This window comes from Xylaria bambusicola (genome assembly GCF_022495145.1).
Source record: "Xylaria bambusicola strain CBS 139988 unplaced genomic scaffold F5B22scaffold_7, whole genome shotgun sequence".
Lineage (NCBI taxonomy): Eukaryota > Fungi > Ascomycota > Sordariomycetes > Xylariales > Xylariaceae > Xylaria > Xylaria bambusicola.
Genome location: NW_025953560.1, coordinates 675,916 through 696,112, shown reverse-complemented (window position 1 = coordinate 696,112; position 20,197 = coordinate 675,916). Strand labels below are relative to the sequence as shown.

At 48.2% G+C, this 20,197-nt stretch overlaps 5 protein-coding genes across 5 annotated transcripts; 2 read left to right on the top strand and 3 right to left on the bottom strand.

The window, feature by feature from the left end:
• Positions 1–1,757: 1,757 nt before the first annotated feature.
• On the top strand, positions 1,758–2,423 carry F5B22DRAFT_634316 (protein-tyrosine phosphatase; the record flags this gene model as incomplete). The annotated part of the gene is made up of 3 exons (XM_047976965.1): positions 1,758–1,926; positions 1,989–2,080; positions 2,148–2,423. The coding sequence occupies 3 exons, from the start codon at positions 1,758–1,760 to the stop codon at positions 2,421–2,423; spliced, it is 537 nt and encodes a 178-aa protein (XP_047833957.1).
• Positions 2,424–4,578: 2,155 nt separating this feature from the next.
• F5B22DRAFT_634315 (mitogen-activated protein kinase mkc1) lies at positions 4,579–6,135 on the top strand (the record flags this gene model as incomplete). The annotated part of the gene is made up of 5 exons (XM_047976964.1): positions 4,579–4,691; positions 4,765–4,897; positions 4,997–5,063; positions 5,119–5,433; positions 5,507–6,135. The coding sequence occupies 5 exons, from the start codon at positions 4,579–4,581 to the stop codon at positions 6,133–6,135; spliced, it is 1,257 nt and encodes a 418-aa protein (XP_047833956.1).
• Positions 6,136–7,599: 1,464 nt separating this feature from the next.
• On the bottom strand, positions 7,600–9,139 carry F5B22DRAFT_510961 (uncharacterized protein). The gene is made up of 2 exons (XM_047972533.1): positions 8,673–9,139; positions 7,600–8,606 (listed from the first exon to the last, which is right to left on the bottom strand). Exons 1-2 carry the CDS (start codon positions 8,815–8,817, stop codon positions 8,011–8,013), a joined length of 741 nt encoding a protein of 246 aa, XP_047833955.1. The 5' UTR covers positions 8,818–9,139; the 3' UTR covers positions 7,600–8,010.
• Positions 9,140–14,774: 5,635 nt separating this feature from the next.
• Positions 14,775–17,095, bottom strand: F5B22DRAFT_510788 (mannitol 1-phosphate dehydrogenase 2). The gene is made up of 2 exons (XM_047972531.1): positions 15,714–17,095; positions 14,775–15,642 (listed from the first exon to the last, which is right to left on the bottom strand). The coding sequence occupies exons 1-2, from the start codon at positions 16,492–16,494 to the stop codon at positions 15,098–15,100; spliced, it is 1,326 nt and encodes a 441-aa protein (XP_047833954.1). The 5' UTR covers positions 16,495–17,095; the 3' UTR covers positions 14,775–15,097.
• Positions 17,096–18,876: 1,781 nt separating this feature from the next.
• F5B22DRAFT_510785 (trimeric LpxA-like protein) lies at positions 18,877–19,819 on the bottom strand. Its single transcript, XM_047972530.1, has 3 exons — positions 19,686–19,819; positions 19,400–19,635; positions 18,877–19,316 (listed from the first exon to the last, which is right to left on the bottom strand). Exons 1-3 carry the CDS (start codon positions 19,722–19,724, stop codon positions 18,998–19,000), a joined length of 594 nt encoding a protein of 197 aa, XP_047833953.1. The 5' UTR covers positions 19,725–19,819; the 3' UTR covers positions 18,877–18,997.
• Positions 19,820–20,197: the final 378 nt, after the last annotated feature.

Here is a 20,197-nt window from a genome sequence, read left to right as displayed (position 1 = left end):
CCATGTCATGCCAGCTCCAGATGGCACAGTCGGCGGTCCGATGGTTGGCTACAGGGCTCTCGGCCGTTGACTTGTTTGCTTGGCCGCCAGAGCTGGGAGTGCAAGGATGGATTCCTGGGACAGAAATAGAATAAGAAATGAGACGGCCACAAGGAGTAGCTGCTGGAATGCTGCCGCTCGTGGCAACGCCCATGGTTGGCAAGGCGGCGCCGAGCCAACGTACGTCTTGACTCACCCTCATACCTTACCTTGACCCAGCCTTGCATGCGGCGTAAGTATCTCAGCAATTTGGACTGCCTTGGTCATAGCGTGATGGCACCAAGCAAATGTGTGTCATGAAACGAGACTAAATGCCGTAAAGAAGAAAAAATTGGGGAGTAGAAGATTTTCACCGAGCGGGCACTCACACAGAGCAAACTCTGATTTGCTGTTGGAAGATGAAAGGGATAGAAAAGGGAGGCTCGGGAGAGACGTCGTCGTCGTCCCACAGCCTTGGAGCTAAGTAATTAAGCAGCTAACCTATCAATTGGAGCCGACGGGTGTCGTGGGTGTTATGGATGTCGCACCTGTACGCCACTCAGGTACACCATCACACCTGCCGGTAAATGCTGGCCACTCAAGTTATCAGCATCTTAATCTGCCTGCCTACTATGTATGTTTCAAAACGGATGTTCTGCCAACATGGCATTCCGCGTGGCTGGGGGCACGGTAGACATGAACCGGTTCCCCAAGCTGAGTCGCGCGTGCTGGAGTGTACCCACCCCACAAGCCCATCTAAAAGCCGTCGTCGTCAGCTTCGTGGGAAACTTGTCGGCAGAAGCCACTGCAGCCAATCCCCTGCATAGACCCCAGAAAGGGATGTTGATCAAAACATCTAATGTGGTAAAATTGGGATGAGAAACTGGTCAGAAAGTGACAGCTGGTAGACTCTGACTACGGCTATCGACGAATCCGCAGCTGTAGATGCTGTACTTCGTAGATTGTCGACCGGTTTTCAGATAGATGATATCGCAGTTCGATCAACATTCAAAACCGCCCAATCAGACAGCATGAATGATCTTTGTCCGAAGAATTGGTTATGCTTACCTTCTTCTGACCTATCAAATTCGCATGTTAATGCTCTCATGGTACTCCGTAAAGCGATTACCACCTACAGTAGCGTAGAATCTGACACTCGCATTCGTCTTGCTCCTTTTCATAGGTGAATGTATGTAGAAGTCTACGGAATTCGTAGATTACGACACCCTTTACGTACTGACAAAGCGAGTTTCAAGAGTTCTGGAGGACGAATCAGTTTGGAGTATGTCAATTCCGGCCAAGCGAGGTGGGTTCTACGAAGTATTGAGGAGGTAGATCCCCAATCCCCGGGACTTGAGTACAGCCAATGAACAGAATACTTACAAAAGGACTACCCCTTTGGTTGTGTTAGGGGATCTTGAAGACTTCTATTTCACGGTGACGAGAAAGGGGGCCAAGGTTCAGTCTTCCATGTACATAGTTACCTACATATGTAGCTAAGGTAGATTTCAGGCAGCCTCTGAGTTACGCAACTAATGAAGGTTTTCACCTAACGAGGGAAGCCCCGCGCTCCGGTGTCCCCTCCTTGCAGTTGTACCTACCTGACAAGATGCGTGGGACACTCTCAAGCCAAATCGTCGTCATCCTGGTAGCTGTGTCAAGGCAAAATATTGAGCACCGCATCAATCATCTTACCAATTTATTTATTTTCCGTGTCGGCTGCATCGCAAGTAAGAACCATGCCAGCATCTGCGAGTGCCGCAAATGGCGAAAAGATATCCGTCCTTTTTGTTTGTTTGGGCAACATTTGTCGTTCTACAATGGCCGAGGGCGTCTTCCAATCGATAGTCAAGGATCCTTCTTCCCCGTATTACAACCTCATTGGCACGGTCGATTCCTGCGGAACAGGTACGGAGAGCATAGCCATTGATACATCGACACAGAATTAACACAATCTCGCCCACGTTTAGGTGGTTACCATATTGGCGACGATCCCGATTCCAGGACAATGGCGACGCTTCGAGCAAACGGTATCCGAAACTACCAACATAGTGCTCGACGGGTTCGTCAACTTGCCAATCTGGTTGCAATCACCGTGGGATAGAGAGGCTAATGATTCTCGCTGGCAGCTTCAAGATAGCGACTTCAAGAGTTTCGACTACATCTTCGCCATGGACAATAGCAATCATAGCGACATCAAGAGACGGTACAATTCCAAGGGGGGTGGTGTGAAGGCGAAAGTGATGCTGTTTGGCGAATTCTCTGGCACCGACCGCAAAGAAGTCATACAGGACCCGTACTATATCGACGGTGATGCTTTCGAAAAGACCTACGAGCAATGCAAAAGATTCTCGAAGAACTTCTTGGCCGCCACTTTCCCCGACGTCTCGACGACAACGACCTGAAGACACATGGCTAGCAAAGTTTGTGATTTCCACCCAATACCCTCGTCTTAGACATAGAATATAGACAACAATACCCACAGTCCTTCCTTTAGTCACAGTATCGCCTGAGATCGCCCAATTCAGTATTAGAAGCGGATTCCTGGCATCTTCCGAGCCATGATTTATCGTTGGTGATGCAATCTGCGTGGCTTTTGGTCGTGTAAACACTCTACAGTGTAATAAGACGAGACTATTACCAGCGCGACATGCGTATCAGAGACCTCACAGCCTGGAGCGCATTGCTAATCATTGGTTGGCTGTGGTGTAAAGAATCGCAAATCTAGGTTCAATCGGAGATGTCTTCGTCGCATCATGCCGCATCTAGCAATACCGTGCCACCCGACTGGTTATCGTATGGGAGTACGGTCGATATAGGGGCTGTGTTGAGAGATCCGATATTCGACCATTGTGTATTATTTTTGGGTAGATGAAAGGAAGTCCACACGGCAGCGAAAACAACCGATAGCAATAAGCCTCAACATTGCCCCCTTTTCGACACCACTACCGCGTACTAGCTAACCCCCCATCTCCGTTGGCGTTTGCCGCCCCGCCAATTCACTGCCACTGTAGAATATCAACACTACATACTATGTAGTAGACAGGCTTGAAGCATCTCAATTTCCGACTACTGACAATCCGAATGTACCCACGCCGTCTATTAGGTGCTTTCCGCTGCAATTAATTTCATACCTCAGCTCATCGCTACGACAGATGTAGTACCGGTAGCGTGCCTGGAATAGTGGGTAGACGGGTACCTAGTCAGACTGATGCCTCGATGCCCCGATACCTTTGTCATGGGAAGGATGGGGGCCGGAAAATACTGTCCTAATCGAAAATATGGCGGCTACCCGTTGTCCATGGACCCAATCACAAGGCCAACGTCTGACAGTCAGCGGCTATAGGGCTCGATAGTGGGGTGTCAGGGCTGTACGAGCCTGTACGAGGTACCAAGGATAACGGGGTCTTTGTTCGCGATCCGGCCAATAGCGTGGCGAGCGCTGCCCGTCTGACGTGCCTTGCGGGGTTTACTTTCTTACTCGGTCCTGCGCCAGACCTATCCCCATCCATCTCTAATTGGGACTTGTCCTGAAGATACCCAGATCAGCCCAGATCATGGAGGGGATTACGGGTTTCGGGGTTCCTAGCGTAGGTTGGTAAGATGTTTAGGTAGGCGACTAAGGGATGCTAATTAGATGCTAATTAGTAGGTACATAGTAGGCTGACTTGCTGCCCAGATATCTGCCAGATCTAGTTTAGCGTTGGGCTGGGTGCCCAAGACAGACCCAAGACAAGAAGCCAAAAATGTATTCTGGGTAGGTACTAGGCTCGCTAAGTAGGTAGGTACCTAGTGAACCCCTCCAATTGTTGACGCTCTTGACGTTTCTCCCCTCATCTGCTGTTCTAGAAAGACAAGTCCTCTTGCGCCGTCATCGTGGACTTGCACTCCCATCACTCTCTGCTCTATACTTCCAGTCCAGCTTGTCTATATTATATTTTGAAACTTGACCCAAGTGCTTTCGTACCTTCGTACCCCAACGTGAGTGTCACGTTCATCTTCCGTCAAAAAAGAAATCCATTTGTCAGTACCGCCGTCAGCGACGGTAGAGTCTACTTTTCGCGACAGCAAGGTATTATACAGCCGTTCAACACCAACGTGACATCAGCCCCCCTCAGATCGGCTGGCGTTCTTCTTGATACGGCCCCATTTGATCCGACTAAGCCCTGACACCTTGCATGTCTCTGCATTTATATCTCCACAGCCTGCTTGACCGAAATTAGATGACTGCTACCATCTTACTCGCTCATTGTTGAAATATATTTCCCTCTCGCGCTATTGCCGTCATTGCCTCTCCCATTCTGCGCAACTTTCATCACGTCCAGCACTACTTTGATTCTTTGAAGAGTACGTGTATCCTCCTAACACGGTCTTTCTTGGCTATTGGGAATCTTGCATTGTCTTCTTGTGCCGCTACCACCTCCTCTTCCCCCTCAGACTTAATCTCAATTGTCGGGTCGCAAGCGCAAGCGCAAGTCGTGAAACACCAACAACTTCTGATCTACACCTGAAACGAGCCACATCTTCGACTGACGAGGACTCTGATAAGAATTATCCACCATGGCCGATTTACAAGGGCGCAAGGTCTTCAAGGTTTTCAACCAGGACTTCATCGTAGACGAGCGCTACACCGTCACAAAAGAATTAGGACAAGGTGCTTATGGTATAGTCTGGTATGCGCGTCTCTTGGAATCTTTTTGGGTGTTCATCAGTCGCCCATTAGGCTAACACCACTGAATCGAACAGTGCCGCCGTGAACAACCAAACAAACGAAGGCGTTGCCATCAAGAAAGTCACCAATGTATTCAGCAAAAAGATTCTCGCCAAGCGCGCCTTGCGCGAGATCAAGCTGCTCCAGCACTTTAGAGGACATCGTAACGTAAGAGCCAATAAGGATCTAAGCACCATGACCAATTATTAACCCCCTGTTCTCGGAAAACTTGCGACATCCAATATGGCTAATATTTGCGCCGAATAGATTACCTGTCTCTATGATATGGACATTCCACGCCCTGAAAACTTCAACGAGACCTACCTGTATGAGGGTGCGTATCCACAGTCTGGACAGGTTGAGGTGACGATACTAATATCGCTGGGCAGAGTTGATGGAATGCGACTTGGCTGCCATCATTCGCTCCGGCCAACCCCTAACCGACGCACACTTCCAATCCTTCATCTACCAGATACTATGCGGCCTCAAATACATTCACTCGGCAAATGTCCTACACCGTGACTTAAAGCCCGGTAATCTGCTGGTAAATGCAGACTGCGAACTTAAAATCTGTGATTTCGGTCTCGCCCGCGGTTTCTCTGTCGACCCCGAAGAGAATGCAGGATATATGACTGAATACGTAGCTACGCGATGGTACCGTGCTCCTGAAATTATGTTGAGCTTCCAAAGCTATACAAAAGCTAGTACGTCACAACTATACCTACGAGAATCGTCAAGTCCTAGGTCATTTGCGATATCCTTGCTAACATATCATAGTCGATGTCTGGTCTGTGGGCTGTATTCTTGCCGAGCTTTTGGGAGGACGACCCTTTTTCAAAGGTCGTGACTATGTCGACCAACTAAACCAAATTCTTCATATCTTGGGAACCCCGAACGAGGAGACACTATCCCGTATTGGATCATCTCGTGCTCAGGAATATGTCCGAAATTTACCATACATGCCTAAAAAGCCTTTCCCAACACTATTCCCCAATGCCAACCCCGACGCACTAGACCTCCTAGATCACATGCTGGCCTTCGATCCCTCTTCACGTATCAGCGTCGAGCGCGCACTCGAGCATCCTTATTTACAGATATGGCACGATGCTTCAGATGAGCCTGATTGCCCAACCACCTTCAACTTCGACTTTGAGGTCATTGATGACGTCGGAGACATGCGCAAGATGATTATGGAAGAGGTATTCCGATTCAGACAGCATGTCCGAACCGATCCAAACACTGCTGCACAGATGCCTGGCGTACAACCTGCACAACCCGGCCAAGTACCGATGCCAGAAGGTGGAAGCCAATGGAGAGCCGAAGACCCACGGCCACAAGAGTATATAGGCCAGGTCGGAAGTCTCGAGGGCGAGCTTCAGGCTGGGCTGGATGCTGGTAGACGATAAAAGGTGACAAGACTGATGGGAAGGATTCATCTCCTATCTGGAGCAGTCGACGTGTTGAAATATATATATGTTCCAACTCTAAAATAGGGGCATTATGGGCCATTTTAATCACAGGCAAAAGGAGAGAGAGCGGCACAATTGGTGTCAGCTATGGCCAACAGCGAATGTGTTACCAATCTAGAAGGTTGTTCATATAGGCGGGACTGCCCTTGAGCTCACTTTATGATCATTTATCTATCTCGAACTTTCCAGATAGTTTGGGTTTAGAGCTGAACTGAAGATGCACTTATTCTTGGGTTGGGGAGTTGCAGGAGCGCCCTTTTTCTTTTCCTTTCTTTTCTTATTTTCTTATGGAATTTAGTCCCCACAAAAAAAGGAAAAAGGAAATTAGATGACAAAATTAAAAAAAGATAATATTTATATATATTTATCAGTAGCACATACTGCGACAGCCATTCCTGAGGTATTTTGCCTGGGATATGTTCTGGATAATGTCTTTAATATCTCGTCTACTCTGGCCCTCAACCTCCCCCGTTGTAGGTTGGAGAATTACAAGGCGAGGATCGACTCTTTTGGCCGACTGACTAGATGAAGTGTAAAAAAGAGCTTGAATGCACTCACTCTTTCTCTATTTCCCCCCCAATTATGAAAAACCACACTTCAGTACACAGGTCACCCATCTACTTACTCCCTGCGCGGAATCTCATTATACATCTCATCCTCGTGACTCGATTTGCGTCGCATGACTGTTTACATAAGTACATAGGTATTACATCCTGCATATAAAATCCGGGGTAAACCAAAAAAGTAAGTAAGTAAGTAAGTGCCAAACGCGCGCGATATTAATAACACAGCCACAATTACTATCCATCTTCCATCAATCAATCAATCAAGCCAAGCCGTGTGTGTGTATGTGTGTCAGGTAAGGCAAAGCCAAGTCCTGATTTCCTACACACCATACACACGCACGTATCAGCGACAGCAGCTAACCGCCGAACTACATTCGCTCAAAGCGACGAGGAGCAAAAGACGAGGCGAGACGAGAAAAGAATGAAGCAAGAAAGGAAGAAAAGGAAGGGATAAGATGAATGTTCTTTCCCATTAAGGCTATTATTTCAGCAGGAAGAGAGCGAATCATTCAAATGGATTAATCAATCAGACCAAGCATACAGCGGAAGACGGCAACCCCCTTCTCCGAATGAAGAGCAACGAATGCTACGTCAGGTTGCTACCTACATACGAACTTAGCTAAGGCAAATCTGTCCTGGAAAGATTCTTATACGTGAAACATCATAACTAGGAAGAGGCATATCAACACTAGAAAATACTTTGACAGTATTGTTTTCAAGACGCAAAAGTTCTCGCTATTCATGCGTTCTTCCATGTTTAAAAATTCTCCTATATACACATGTCTCTCATTTCACCTCGTCTGTCTCAATCAGATAAGACGATGACAAGGATTGGGGGTAGAAGGGTTACCCAGGGTATATCCGACCAGCCTGCTAGGTTGTAACCGCACAACCTAAAGCCTTTTCCGAAAGTGAATGAATAAAAAAAAAAACTGCAGGCCGACCTTTATCTATCCGCATAGCCATGCGTGATGGGAATGAATGTGTAGAAGTGAAACCATGAGGTATGTAGTCAGGCACCCCTTTTTGCCGTGTCGTATGTGTTGGTTCGCGATTATGCGCGCATTGGTGTATGTATGTGTGAGTGCGATGATTCCAACTCGAAATGAGTTGTAGAAATGAAAAAATCAGTATCCTCTGTCCAAACGCCATCAAATGCCTATCAATTAATTTTCATCCATTCATCTGATCCCCTTGATCTTAGTTCACGTTGTCGTCAATAGAACTATAAGCCTCTGTGTCCCCTTCAGTAGAGCCAGTACATAGCCGTATAGGGGACGCTCTGAGTATCGCCAACAGCGCCGCAAACAGCTGGGGAGCCGCCAGACGTCAACACGCGATAGACCTTGGTAAGGCCGATGCTGCCGCCCTTGTCGCTAAGGTAAAGCCAATCGACAGCACCCTCATCGGAGAGACCTTTGTCGGCAGTAGAAGGCGCCGGGATGTTAAGGATCTTCTGTGCTTTGAGGAGCTCATCATCGTTGTGGAGAGAGAATGTCGGTACGCCCGAGCCGTCGAAGTAGTGGTGGCCCAGGAATGGAATAGGCTTCATGATCCCGCCCACAGTGAGGTCTGCGTCTGGTGGGAATGGCGACGACGGGTTGCTTGTGTCTATGGGCATACTTGTTGTACGCAGAATCTTGCTTGTCAAGTTGTCCCAGCTAGTAGATGAAAGGCCTGGGGGGGTAGAGCCAGGGTAGAGGCTCGTGATGTCGTAGAGAACCGCGAGAGCACCAGCGGCAGCACCAGCAGCGCCGGCTGTGGTGCAAGTATAATTCTGAACACCATGGCCGACGGCTATGTGCTTGAGTGGTGTGTCGGGCGACGGTAAGGCAGTAGCACCTATGTCATCTGTCAGTACTGATTCTCTATGAGAGGCTCGGTATCTGCAAGGTTTTTATAACATACCACCAGTACTTGGCAGAATATAGGTAACACTGTGGTTTGGTGTCAAGGGCAATGTGGGCATTGGGGGCTCACAACGCCTGTGTAGAGGTGTGGCGGTTATAACGGTCAAAGCCGATAGAAAAACGAACAGGCCCTGAAACTGCATCTTTCCTGTTTCTTTTATTGCTTTTCTTTTCCACTCTTCGTATTGATTCTAGCTTCAATATGAATGGACGTCACCCACACAAGTTTGACAAGAAAAAAAAAGAAGATATAACTGTGGTGTTGTGAGAAGAAACGGGAGAAGCAGCTGCAGAGTGGCAGTAGGTGTATAATTATATTGAATTTACAGATCAGCCGTGGCGCATATGGGCCGGTGGAGCGGACAAGGATGGCTAGGCGGCAGCTGGGTCTCCCAATGTATCTTCTAGATGGGTTGAGGCCGTTGCGGGTGGCCGGCGGGCGCTTAGACAAAGAGTGTGTGGTGCTATATATAAATTTGATATGTGAGGGTGCGCGTTGTATACAACCCAAAGGTTAGTGTCGTATGCTAGTGTATGCAAGATGCAGGTATCCCGAGCCGAGATTGAGACCAGAGATGGCGAATCAATCGAACACTGAATAAAATCTGTAGACGGCACCAATCAAGTTGGAGGCCAAGAGAGAAATGAGGGACGAAGAGCGGGTGGTTGGTAGCAATGGTGACGACGATGTTGTTGTTGCTGTTGCTGTTATACCTACACGTACCTATCGTATCCTCTTGCTTCCATGAGCCGGAGGGAAAGTCTCGGCTTTATATCTGTTTGCTGAATGCTTCATTCGTCTAGTCAGACATCATCCACCCGTTCAAAAGTGCCGTTTTGCTTTAACAAACATGGTCGGTCCCCTCCAACCCCTTCCCCTTCACCCCCTTCCCCTTCACCCCCTTCACTCGAGACCTTGGGCTCGAAGGAATCCGAACCAGGAGCATAGTATTCCGTACAGAGGTACCTTAAGGTGGCATAGAGCATCCCTACCTGGCTACATACTCTACGCAGTAGTACGCAGCTCCCTGCTATTGCAGCTCGATATTATGTAGGTCCAACTGACCGACCATGCTGGAAATGGTTGCATCGTTCATGATAGCGTGGTGGACAGGACAGGATGGGACTGAAACGGCCTTTACTAGCGTAGGTAGGGTGAAGGTGTGTGCTCCAAGATCTCGCCGCCTCTTGGCGACCGAAACGGGGCAACGACGAGAAAGTGTTGCTTGGGTCTGGGGGATCCATGTACACCACTGTACGCTCACTTCTACGTCGGTCCTACCTGCCTCTACCTACCTACTGGATACCGTAGTACAGATACTACCTACCTAGGTATCGGGAAAGGACGCATCATACAATGAGATAGCTGGTGTGGGTAGGAGAAATGGTAACATACAGCATCGAATAATAGGTAGGCGGGTTGGTAAGCTTGATACGGTCATGGTGGTCTTGGTAGCGAAGGCTGGAGAGGCAAGGACTGTGTAAGACAAAGAAGAAAATTGCCTTATCTCTTGAGATAGGGTATCGTAGGGCCTTCCAGGATTACGCTGAACTGACTGCCTACTTACCTACCTACCTACCTACACGAGATGAAGATTGTTATGGGAATTGCTTCTAGTTAACCGAGCCATTCGTAGCCGTTTGTTCCAACAGCGCGCGTCTATCCAGCTGAGCTCTCCACATTCAGAGTAACTCGTCCTTCGATTCGTTGACCGACGGCCATAGTTGTCAACTTATCGGCAGCTGAGGCCCGTTACGTTCCTTGCGCTACACCTATATAGGAAGTGTTGTATAGTGGGCAGTCTTTTAGCTACGGCAGACAACATCCTTACGTGTAGTACTTCGTACTAGGTACGGGACCTGACATGCACCGTCCAGCAGGAGGTGTGGGCTGAATCAGTCGCGAGTGGTCGATTAGCCGACTCTGAACGGACATACTATAAGTATTGTACTCATCTCCGCTGTAAACGCGTGCTTGATTTCATCGAGAGAGCATTGTCGTCAATATGTTTCGAATGCTCCCTTGATATAATCTCAGTCGAGTTCTCAGTCGAGTTTTATCTCAAGTCAACCCCCCATAACCCCTCTACGCTCCACGATTTGGCAGTCCAGTTCTCCGTCCAGTATGAGTATAACAATATCAACACTGTACGTGCGCCGGTTCCTGCAAGCCTGAGCTCAGACTCAGGTAATGGGACCCTGCAGTGTACCACGCCACTTTCCCCATAGTTCCCAGCCTGCTTCTTGTTATCGTTCGGGAGTTAGAAACCTGCCGTTGCCCAAGGCGCTCTTTTTTTTTTTTTTTTTTTTTTTTTTTTTTTTTTTTTTTATACGCGTAATGAGTAATTGATTACCATTGCTTGCTGATTGCCGGGGGTTTATCTGCAATTCGAGTTCCAGACCACTACTAAGTATACTATAAGCCGGCTTATCCGTTCCTTCATCATACTTACATACCTAGGTACCCGTTACGGTATTTACAACTTACCTGCTATCTACCTGTATTGTCTACGGAGTAGTCTAGTAGTAGGAGGTGTATCATCTATGTTTGTCAGCATATCGCGAGGAATATGCTGTGCTCAGGAGACTCTACTAAGGTTAGTGGGTATCATCATCCTCAAGGCTGAAGATCCTTCGTGGCAATCAATTCAGGAGAACGGACATCTTGGTCTGCGTTGCACTGATGGGTAAGGCGGTATCTCGTATCCCGAATCGCTCTCTATTGTCGTCGGACTGCATACCTACTTACACTACCTGCCTGTACGCTGCACTACACTTGGTGCTGGTAAGCTGCTCTCCGAACCATCGCGCACTACTGCAGGGTCGAAACGCTCCAAAGCAGGGGATCGAGACTCCAAGACATATAGCTACTCAATAGTATACCTACTATGTACACTACGCTGGATTCACACGAAATTCTTACTACTCACTAAAATCTTGATCCGAGCGCAAACTGGGATCACCATGTTCTGGATGTCTCTGTTTCATTCATTAGTTGACCATCCCGGTTAATATGTGAAATGATCGCCTCCTCCACGATGTCCCCCAGCACGTGCTTCGCTTGCATCTGGTCCCAACTTTACCATTGGTCCGGGCCGATCCCGAATTCTCGAATCTTGGGAACGATAAACCTACGATGATACGAGGTATCTACGTGAATGTATCATTCCAGATGAGCATACACAACTCTACTGTCACTTGAAGTCGGGATGCGATACTTACGTTGCGACTAGGTAGCTTAGCTTTTTCCTCAGTTATCGCGATCGTGAAGATCGTCTTGGACATTGAGGATTTATATCCCTCCCGTGTTTCTGGGGTATGATTGGGGGCTTTACGCTTTTCTTTTGGGGCTACCCCTAACAATCTTGAATGTTTCTAGTTCGGTTCACAACATATCTTGAGTTGAAACCCCCATGCAAGTATCGAAACACTTTCATTTAATCGCGACAGAGGCTCTTTGCTGATAAGACAAGATTTTCGGCACTCATCTAAGTTTGCATTGTGTAACGGGAGTGAGGAGGATGCTTCAAATGTTTCAAGAACGTCATTTTTCATACCCAAGGGTCCATTTGATGACCACCACCGCCAACACTGCGCCGAGATCGTATGCAACTTCACCCCTTCCAATTACGTACACCTAGCATAGAGATATCTCCCATTTTTGACCTCGTCACATATTCCAGGTAGGCTTTTGACTATCACCGATCCACATGGTCGAAACAACGAGTTTCACTAGGATAGAGTCACGATCCTGCCAGTGGCACATTCCAAGATGTGGTTGTGATTGAATTTTCGCAATGCTCCGAGACATAGCAAGAGTTCATCCATTCTACCCTGCCATGTAGATATATCACGCGTGATATGACTACTTGGTTATTAGCTGTGCTCACAAGGTAGTGATAGCCTTGTCTGGTCGCTTTCAACCAGAAGCCTCAGGCTATCCACCTGCTGTATACTCTACGGTATAGTCAAACGGCCTATCTAAGTAGGTAGACAGAGATGTAGCCCCTCCCTCTATCACATGCACCTACCAGGTAGTCTCTTGTACATTTGGAATAAGAATATACACTATCTAAGTAGGTTCTGTTGGCCGTCGGGCAAGAGATCCGAGCTCACATAACATGCCTAAACCCGACCATAACCACCGTAGTGGCGTGACCATAACCAATCACGGCCAATTTGGTCTGAGTAGCGGCGCTTAACAGCGTTTCTAGTGCCGTTTAAACCTCAACCTACCTAGTTACCAGCCGACAGTTAACGCTCCCGTTTCTTCGCCAAGTATTTCCTTACTTCCTTCTCTTGGAAGGTAGTATCTTGGTCAACGGTGGGACAGCTTAACTCGCCTAATCATTACAATAATCGCGCTTCCGTCGATGGATGATAGTCGACGTATCCCGGCTTTCGCTCTACCATATACAAGTACGGCCGAGATCAGAAGATCATAGAAAAAATCGGTGAGGTCGTTTAACAGGCCGGCTGGATCACCTTGCGCGCCTCGGTTCCACACTCTGCATGTACTATCTCAGTGCTTCTACTCGTTGCCGCGACACCTCTGGCGCAGGTATGGGCAGTGTAGAGACGGCCAAGTATATCTGTGGTTCTCGAATCGAGTGACTGGTTCACATGATTCCGTACATCTGCGGCTCTGACCAACAGCAGGAAGTATGCTCTCTTGTTGTTAGGGTTCTTTGGTTATAACATCCCACTAGCTTAACGCCACGTCCTCTGTTGATGTATGTACGAATCTCATAAAGCGACCCCCCAATAAACATCAATACGTGACTGTGGCATTCTTCACAGTTGTGATTGTGTTTCGTTGTTGCTTCACCCTCTGTCTTGGGTGCTTGAGCCGACGGGATCTGACTTGCAGTCGGCGATGTGAAAAAATCAACCGGCGAAGTATTCGTACAACGTAATCCGTTTGGTACCCCAAGGCAAATCCCGTCTTTGGAGACAAACGGGTCTGGAATATGTCGCGTGTTCTAAACACCCTGATATCGTCTGCTGTCCTGCAAAGTTCTATGCGCTAGCCTATGCAGCAAAGAACCACAGCAGAACCAACAGCAGCCGATCCGATTCGTGGACATCATAGACAATAACCCCGTATACGAGATCAGCACGGAATATGGGAAACTATAAGCGAAGCGTAGTTTGTGGGCCCAGCAACGAAGATGTTTATAGAACAAGAGACATAGTCTCTGATTCAATATGATGATTGCGGCCTAGTAACCATTACTGTTGTACAACAAATGTTGAAAACAGCCACTGATGGTGGATTAGCGAATAATTGCATATGTAATTGTTTGAGACGGCTCGTGAAAAACCACATGAGAGTCTGTTTCGAAATTAGCACCTCGTGTTTTTGACTTGGTAATATATATTGTCTTAATGTAGATTTTCCATCGAACACATAAACACATACCTCTTTCTAGACAAATCAACATCATAATGGATACTCCATCCGATACTGACTTTCACATTTTGTCTGGACCTTGATATGATACACTGTGCGCGGTGAGCAAGCAAGGCGCGGGCCGATGAGACCTTTGAGAAATGACTCACCTCTCTCTCTCTCTCTTCCAACGTCACTATGACCTGATTTCATTTCACCTGCTGCCGAATCTGTGTCTAGACGGGAGCTTTCATTTCATCAGCAGCTTTGAGCGGCAATTATTGCGCTGAAAGATGGGGGCCAGAATATAGCCCCATGCCTTGCTTAGGGATGCAGGACTTGAGCCATGCTGGGTCTATGGGTGATGAACGTCCACCCCGAACGGGAAAGACGTCAGAAGAATCACGTCTGCTTTGGCCATCGTATTCTGTTACCCCATCTATGCGCCGGCTTGGTTCCTTTTGAGCAAAGATGCTAGGCGCTCTTGTCGGCTCCGATGCAAGTCTGACTGCAGCGACCCCCGACCTATGTACATGATGCATCAGGGACCGGCGGCACCGCGACCGCCTGACTCCCGTGCTTCCGAGAGTCAGTAGGATCCCGGTACAGAAACATTGAAGTTCTGGGACATGAGGTAGGTACCGAGTGCCTCCTAGAACAGGAAATTCGGTGTAGTGGTATAGGTGTACGCTGAGGTAGGCATGCCTGCGTATCTATCTACACTTACCATCGTGGATGCTTACCTCTTAGTATAGGTACAATATACCCAACATGATCGATCAAGCAGCAGGTACACTTGCCATAGCTTTTGCTGCCCCTACCTACCTTATGTAGGTACCTAGTAGGTAGGTACGGTGTGTGCTTCATGCCTTCTCTGGTAATGCAAGCAGATATCTGACTGGCAAGGCAGTCACATCTTCATAAGCCTTCCAGGGAATAGGCGGTGATTGCCTCGTAGTGCTAAGCAACATCTGTCACTATCGTAACCTGTCCTCAAGTTCTCTAATCCTACAAAATACTACCGCACAGCATCAAGCTGGCTGCCTAAAGATTACCCTCGCCCTTTCCAGCTCAGCGCGCAAATCGTGGTTCCAGATCCAATGCATTCGATTCTCCATGTTCCGCTGAAGTGCATCTACGTCGTCTTCGTGGCCTTCGAGTTCGAAATCCCACAACCGACCCGCCTCCTTACTCGTTGTGACGAGTTTGTGCGTCCTTGGACGTCGGATCTCGTCATATGCCTTGAACGCCCTGTCCAGATCCTCGACCGAGTCCGCTTCCCCAAGCAAGTTCCCAAGAATGTAACAATCCTCGATCCCCATGCCAGCACCAGAGCCCTGGTGCGGAGTGGTGGCATGTGCGGCGTCGCCGACTAGACAGATACGTGGCTTCGTTCCATAATATGTCGGGGCTGGCGGATGATCGAATAGAGCCCAGACATCATGTCGTTCCATGGCTGAGATGATGGCGATTGCCGTAGGACCCCAAGTCCGGAAATCAGCTAGCAGCTCTTCTTTGGTAACGCGGACGACCCATTCAGGGGTTGTCCACGATTCACGAGAGGCGAAAGCCACAACTATTAATAACATGTAAGCCAAAATCTCCTAGAAGGAATAGTTTAAGTAAGACACAAACTCATCAACATACCATTCATAGTCTTCCCCTTTTCAATGGGAAAGGTCAAGATATGTCCATGATAGCCAAAGTATATCTGACTGTTCATAGCCTTCTCCTCGCCTAGTAATTCAATGGCCTTTGTCATCGGCACTAGACCCCTATACGCGCACTTTCCAGAGAAAACGGCATTCCAGGTGTCACTTCCCAAGAGCGATTTCCGCGTCTGCGACTTGATACCATCGCAGCCAAGTACGGCTGTGTGTTGAGCTGTCGTCCCATCTGCAAAGTGCAAGACCACGTCCTCTGAACCATCGGTTGCTCCAGATACATCCACTAGTCGCTTTCCAAAGCGTGCCACGGACGACGGAATGAGATGTACTAGCTGATCAAGAAAATGTGCACGATGTACACCTCCAACGCCGCTGATATCCTCGAGGTTGGGGTAATGGATCTCGAACATCTCATCTCCAATCTTCATCCCCGGTCGTCCCGCATACTCGAAGGTACCGTCATCTCCAGCCTTGCGCATATCACCCACCCTCGCACCAAACCAAACGTTTTGCTTCGACTCCCATTGATTTGTCCGACAGCGTTGGTACGCCTCTTGCACCAATGGAGATATAAGACTCATGGCCCTGATGGCGTTGGGACCAAAGCCGACCCCGGCGCCAATCTCGCCAAACTTGGACGCCGCCTCGTAGACTGTGAATTGGACATTGTGCTGCAAGAGGACAATTGCCAGTGTGAGGCCAGTAATACCTCCCCCGACAATAGCGAGGTTGAAGGGCTTGGTGGGTGAAGTGCCGTTCATTGTTGTGATCACACGCCTGGTTGTGGAAAGATATCCAGATGACTATCAATGGTAACTGGTTGTCAGAACCGGCAAGGTGGGAATAACAGCCGGGAAAGAGTTTGTCAGACTGGCCAGACGCGTCTGACTGGTATGATCGGTCCTCTGGTTGATCTCGATGGGGCAAATCTCGTAACTCCAAGCGGGGATCTCGGCAGATATTTCCCAAGTCTTCGTGAGATGATGACACCGTTATTTCATCATCCTTTCTACATGATATCAAAAGGCCACCATAGGGATTAGACGACGCCCTTCGCAAATAACTATGGATGCTTAGCTTACGATCCGGCAACCGAGGCTTGCATCGTGCCGTATATATCTAGTAATGGCGAATATACAGTAAGCACGCAAGTCTTGGAACTACAAATTCAACGGCGAATACCGATACCATTTGATCTAGACCTCCAGCTTTTTCTATACAGAGTTAGAAAGACACTTACTTTTACACGTCATCATTATCATAACAATTAGTTCGTTGGGGAATTTCTATCGCACTTTGTTTAGACGACGTGTCTACCCTAGGTAAGTAGACCCTGCTCTCTTCCGTGCCTTAGCTTTACCGCAACCGAAATCGACAAAGACGAGACAGGAGTACTTGCGTGATCTTTCATTTTCATTTCCAATCGTTTCTTTCGCAGAACTTCTAGGACGATACTCGGGTTTTCCTTGTTGAGAATTGATCCTGTTGCGACGCTGACCGACTAAATGACCGAATTCCATTTTGAGCGTCAGTGCTTTTTGCTTACATAGAGACAGACGATGGTAGTCTCCGCGAACCGCGTAACCAACCAGAGAGAATACGACTCTTTCAACAATTTGATAGTCATCGATGCCAATGAATATGTCTCGTTTCGTTGTCTAAAATAACTAGATTAAGCCAGGCTAGCAAATGCAACTGGTGGCGTGAGCGGCGTGTTAGGCTGGGTAAGGCTTTTTTACCTTAGAGGGGAGGGGTAGCTTTTCGCGCATCGTAATCCATCCCGCTCAGGACAAGTCACTTTCAACAACTGTCGTTCCGATGGCCAATAGTAGCTAAAATTCGATAATGAACTTCTTTGATAACTTTGTACATGTCATTGTCATCATCGCACCGCCCCTACAACAAACCTTCTTTCACAACGGGTGTGAGATAAGGATAAGAGGGTGCACGAAGTCTAAATATACCACATTTGACAAAGCTTTATAAGATAGGGATAAATGGACAAAGAATGTATTCAAAGGATCCCATAGTCATCTAGTCATTACGAGGATGTCATGAGATGAATATCGGCCCAGATTCAAGAGGGCATCTGGCGCCTTTGAACAGATCACTCTTGTGCAATATCATATAAAACCCACCATCAGCTCGCCCTGTCTTACGATGAACTTGATTCCCTGAACCAAGACACAATCCAACAAACTTTCGCATTCACACCATCACTACACTCAATCAATCAATCGATCAATCAAACCCATTAAAAAAATGAAGAACGCAACTCGCGGACGACCCACGAAGACGACCCCCCAGAAGGGTCTTTTCGACTTCTCTGATTCTGACAGCGGCATGGGCGGGTCCCTGCAAGACGGTCAGAATACGAGCAGCGGCGCATGCTCGATCATGTAACCAATCAACTCCAACTTTGATCCTGATACCAATCTCTTGATCACATACATATCAAGTTTTTTTTCCTGCTCGCCCGACCTGTTTGAGGGATGGACGTTCCTTCTATTTGCAGGATCAGTGAAAGGGAACCCAGAAACTACCTGATCTAGGTAGCCAAAGGAAGGCATCACACAATCTTCTGTTTCTTTGATATAGACGGGAAGGAATGCTTGGCTCGGGTAACATTGTAGGGAAAGAGATTTGGTAGTAGTTCGGCTTTTATCAATTTCACATGTATATATTTTATCACCCCTTGTGGATGAACTCCATCGAAGTGAAACATGAGCTTGAATGTGTGAAGATGCGCGGGATACCAGATGTGTTGACCTGTATGCTTAGAAATTGTCCACATTTGAAGTCGGATTGTTGCCTTGGGCATTTCCGCCTCTACAAGGTCGGCGAGACATAACTGGGACACGAACTGTATTGAATATCCGCGTAGCCGGTACGTTTTGTGTGATTCGTCGCTCAATTTGGCTTCGTGAGGTGCTGAGCCAACAACGTTTTCGTAATAGAAGTCTTGTCGGCTAGCTGATGCCTGAAGCGACAAAGGCATGTTGAGTTCGTTCGTGTTTTCCATCTTTGCCGTGAGCTAGATGCTTCCCAATCGTAAATTTTGGCGACGTTTCGTAGCTCCTCTTATTTATCAGTGGGATCCTCGCAGATATATCTCGTGCGCTGTGAAGGTGTTCTCTTCAAATGAGCCCTCGATGTGTAGTAAGAGAATGCTTCTGTCCAGTCGTGACCTAACTCGCTTCTCGTGGCCGTCTAGGCCTGGCATATATGACTCTTTCGAGCAAAAAAGGTCTCGCATATCCCTCTTCACACGGGTAACGGCTGCGGATTATTGCCGACCGTCTTATAGAGCTCCCTAAGCTCGAAAGCGTCGTGGCCGCCTTCAGGGATCTCACCGACGACGCGAGCGGGCTGTCCCGCGACAATGCTGAAGCTCGGTATTACCATGTTGGGTGGGACGACGGCGCCATCGAGAATGCGGACGTAGTCTTTAATGATGGCGAATTCGCCGATGACGACGTTCTGGCCGATGTGGACGTGGCTGCCGATGGTGGCGGCTTGGACGACTGTGCCTTCGCCGACGAAGACGTGGTCGCCTAGTCGGAGGGGGAGGTACGTGAAGGATCTGGGGTGATGGCAAGTTAGAGAGCCTGAATCTTACATGGGACTTGAAAAATGCGGATAGTGGTGCTGGAGAGATCCACAAACCCTTTGTATATGCGTCCGGGAGGGCGCAAACAGCAGCCCTTGCTGAGGAAGCAATACCGCCCAATAGCCACGGCCGTGTTACTCCCAGGTGCAGCGCCCGGCGTGGATGCAGGTTGCGAGGTGCGTGCGAGATCTCCTCGGATCATTGCGTCGGCTTGGATGATGGTCTTGCCTCCGAGCATGATGTGTTGGGTTCCGACGAGGACGGCCTTTCGAGCAACCTTGTTGCCAGTGTCCTGACGAAGATATGTTAGTCGGGGTCTGGTGTGGGTTGGAGCTTACTTACCGTCTCGATGTACTCTCCTTTTACTTGCTTCCTCGACATGGTGAGCTTGAATCGAGCCGCTGACAGCCTAGGTGGGCTTCCGAATTAGAGGCAAGAGAGTAGGTGAAGTTGTCGTGTCTGGCTTCGTGTGTGACTGATGAGAAAGATGAGAAGATGAATGGCTGATGCCCGCTGTAACTTTCCAACCCTTAGCATACACACTAGCGTACCGAACCCTTGAAACTACCTACCGGTACCTGACATCACCTTTCACGTGCGCTAGCTAACCCCTGTATCCCTGCTGTATACCCCACGTTTTCGCGAAACGATCCCGACTTCACATGTCTAACGTTAGGTATATTTACATGTAGAATCATCGTGAGGCTTTCATCCAAATAATTTACATATTTAGATTCCGTGCTCATTCGGGTAGCCTACAAAGTCTGGTTAGGAGTTTCATAGGTTGCGAAACTAAGGCGTAGTGGAAACATGTATCCTATCATATAAGCAAGCACTCGTCAATGTTGTCTTCA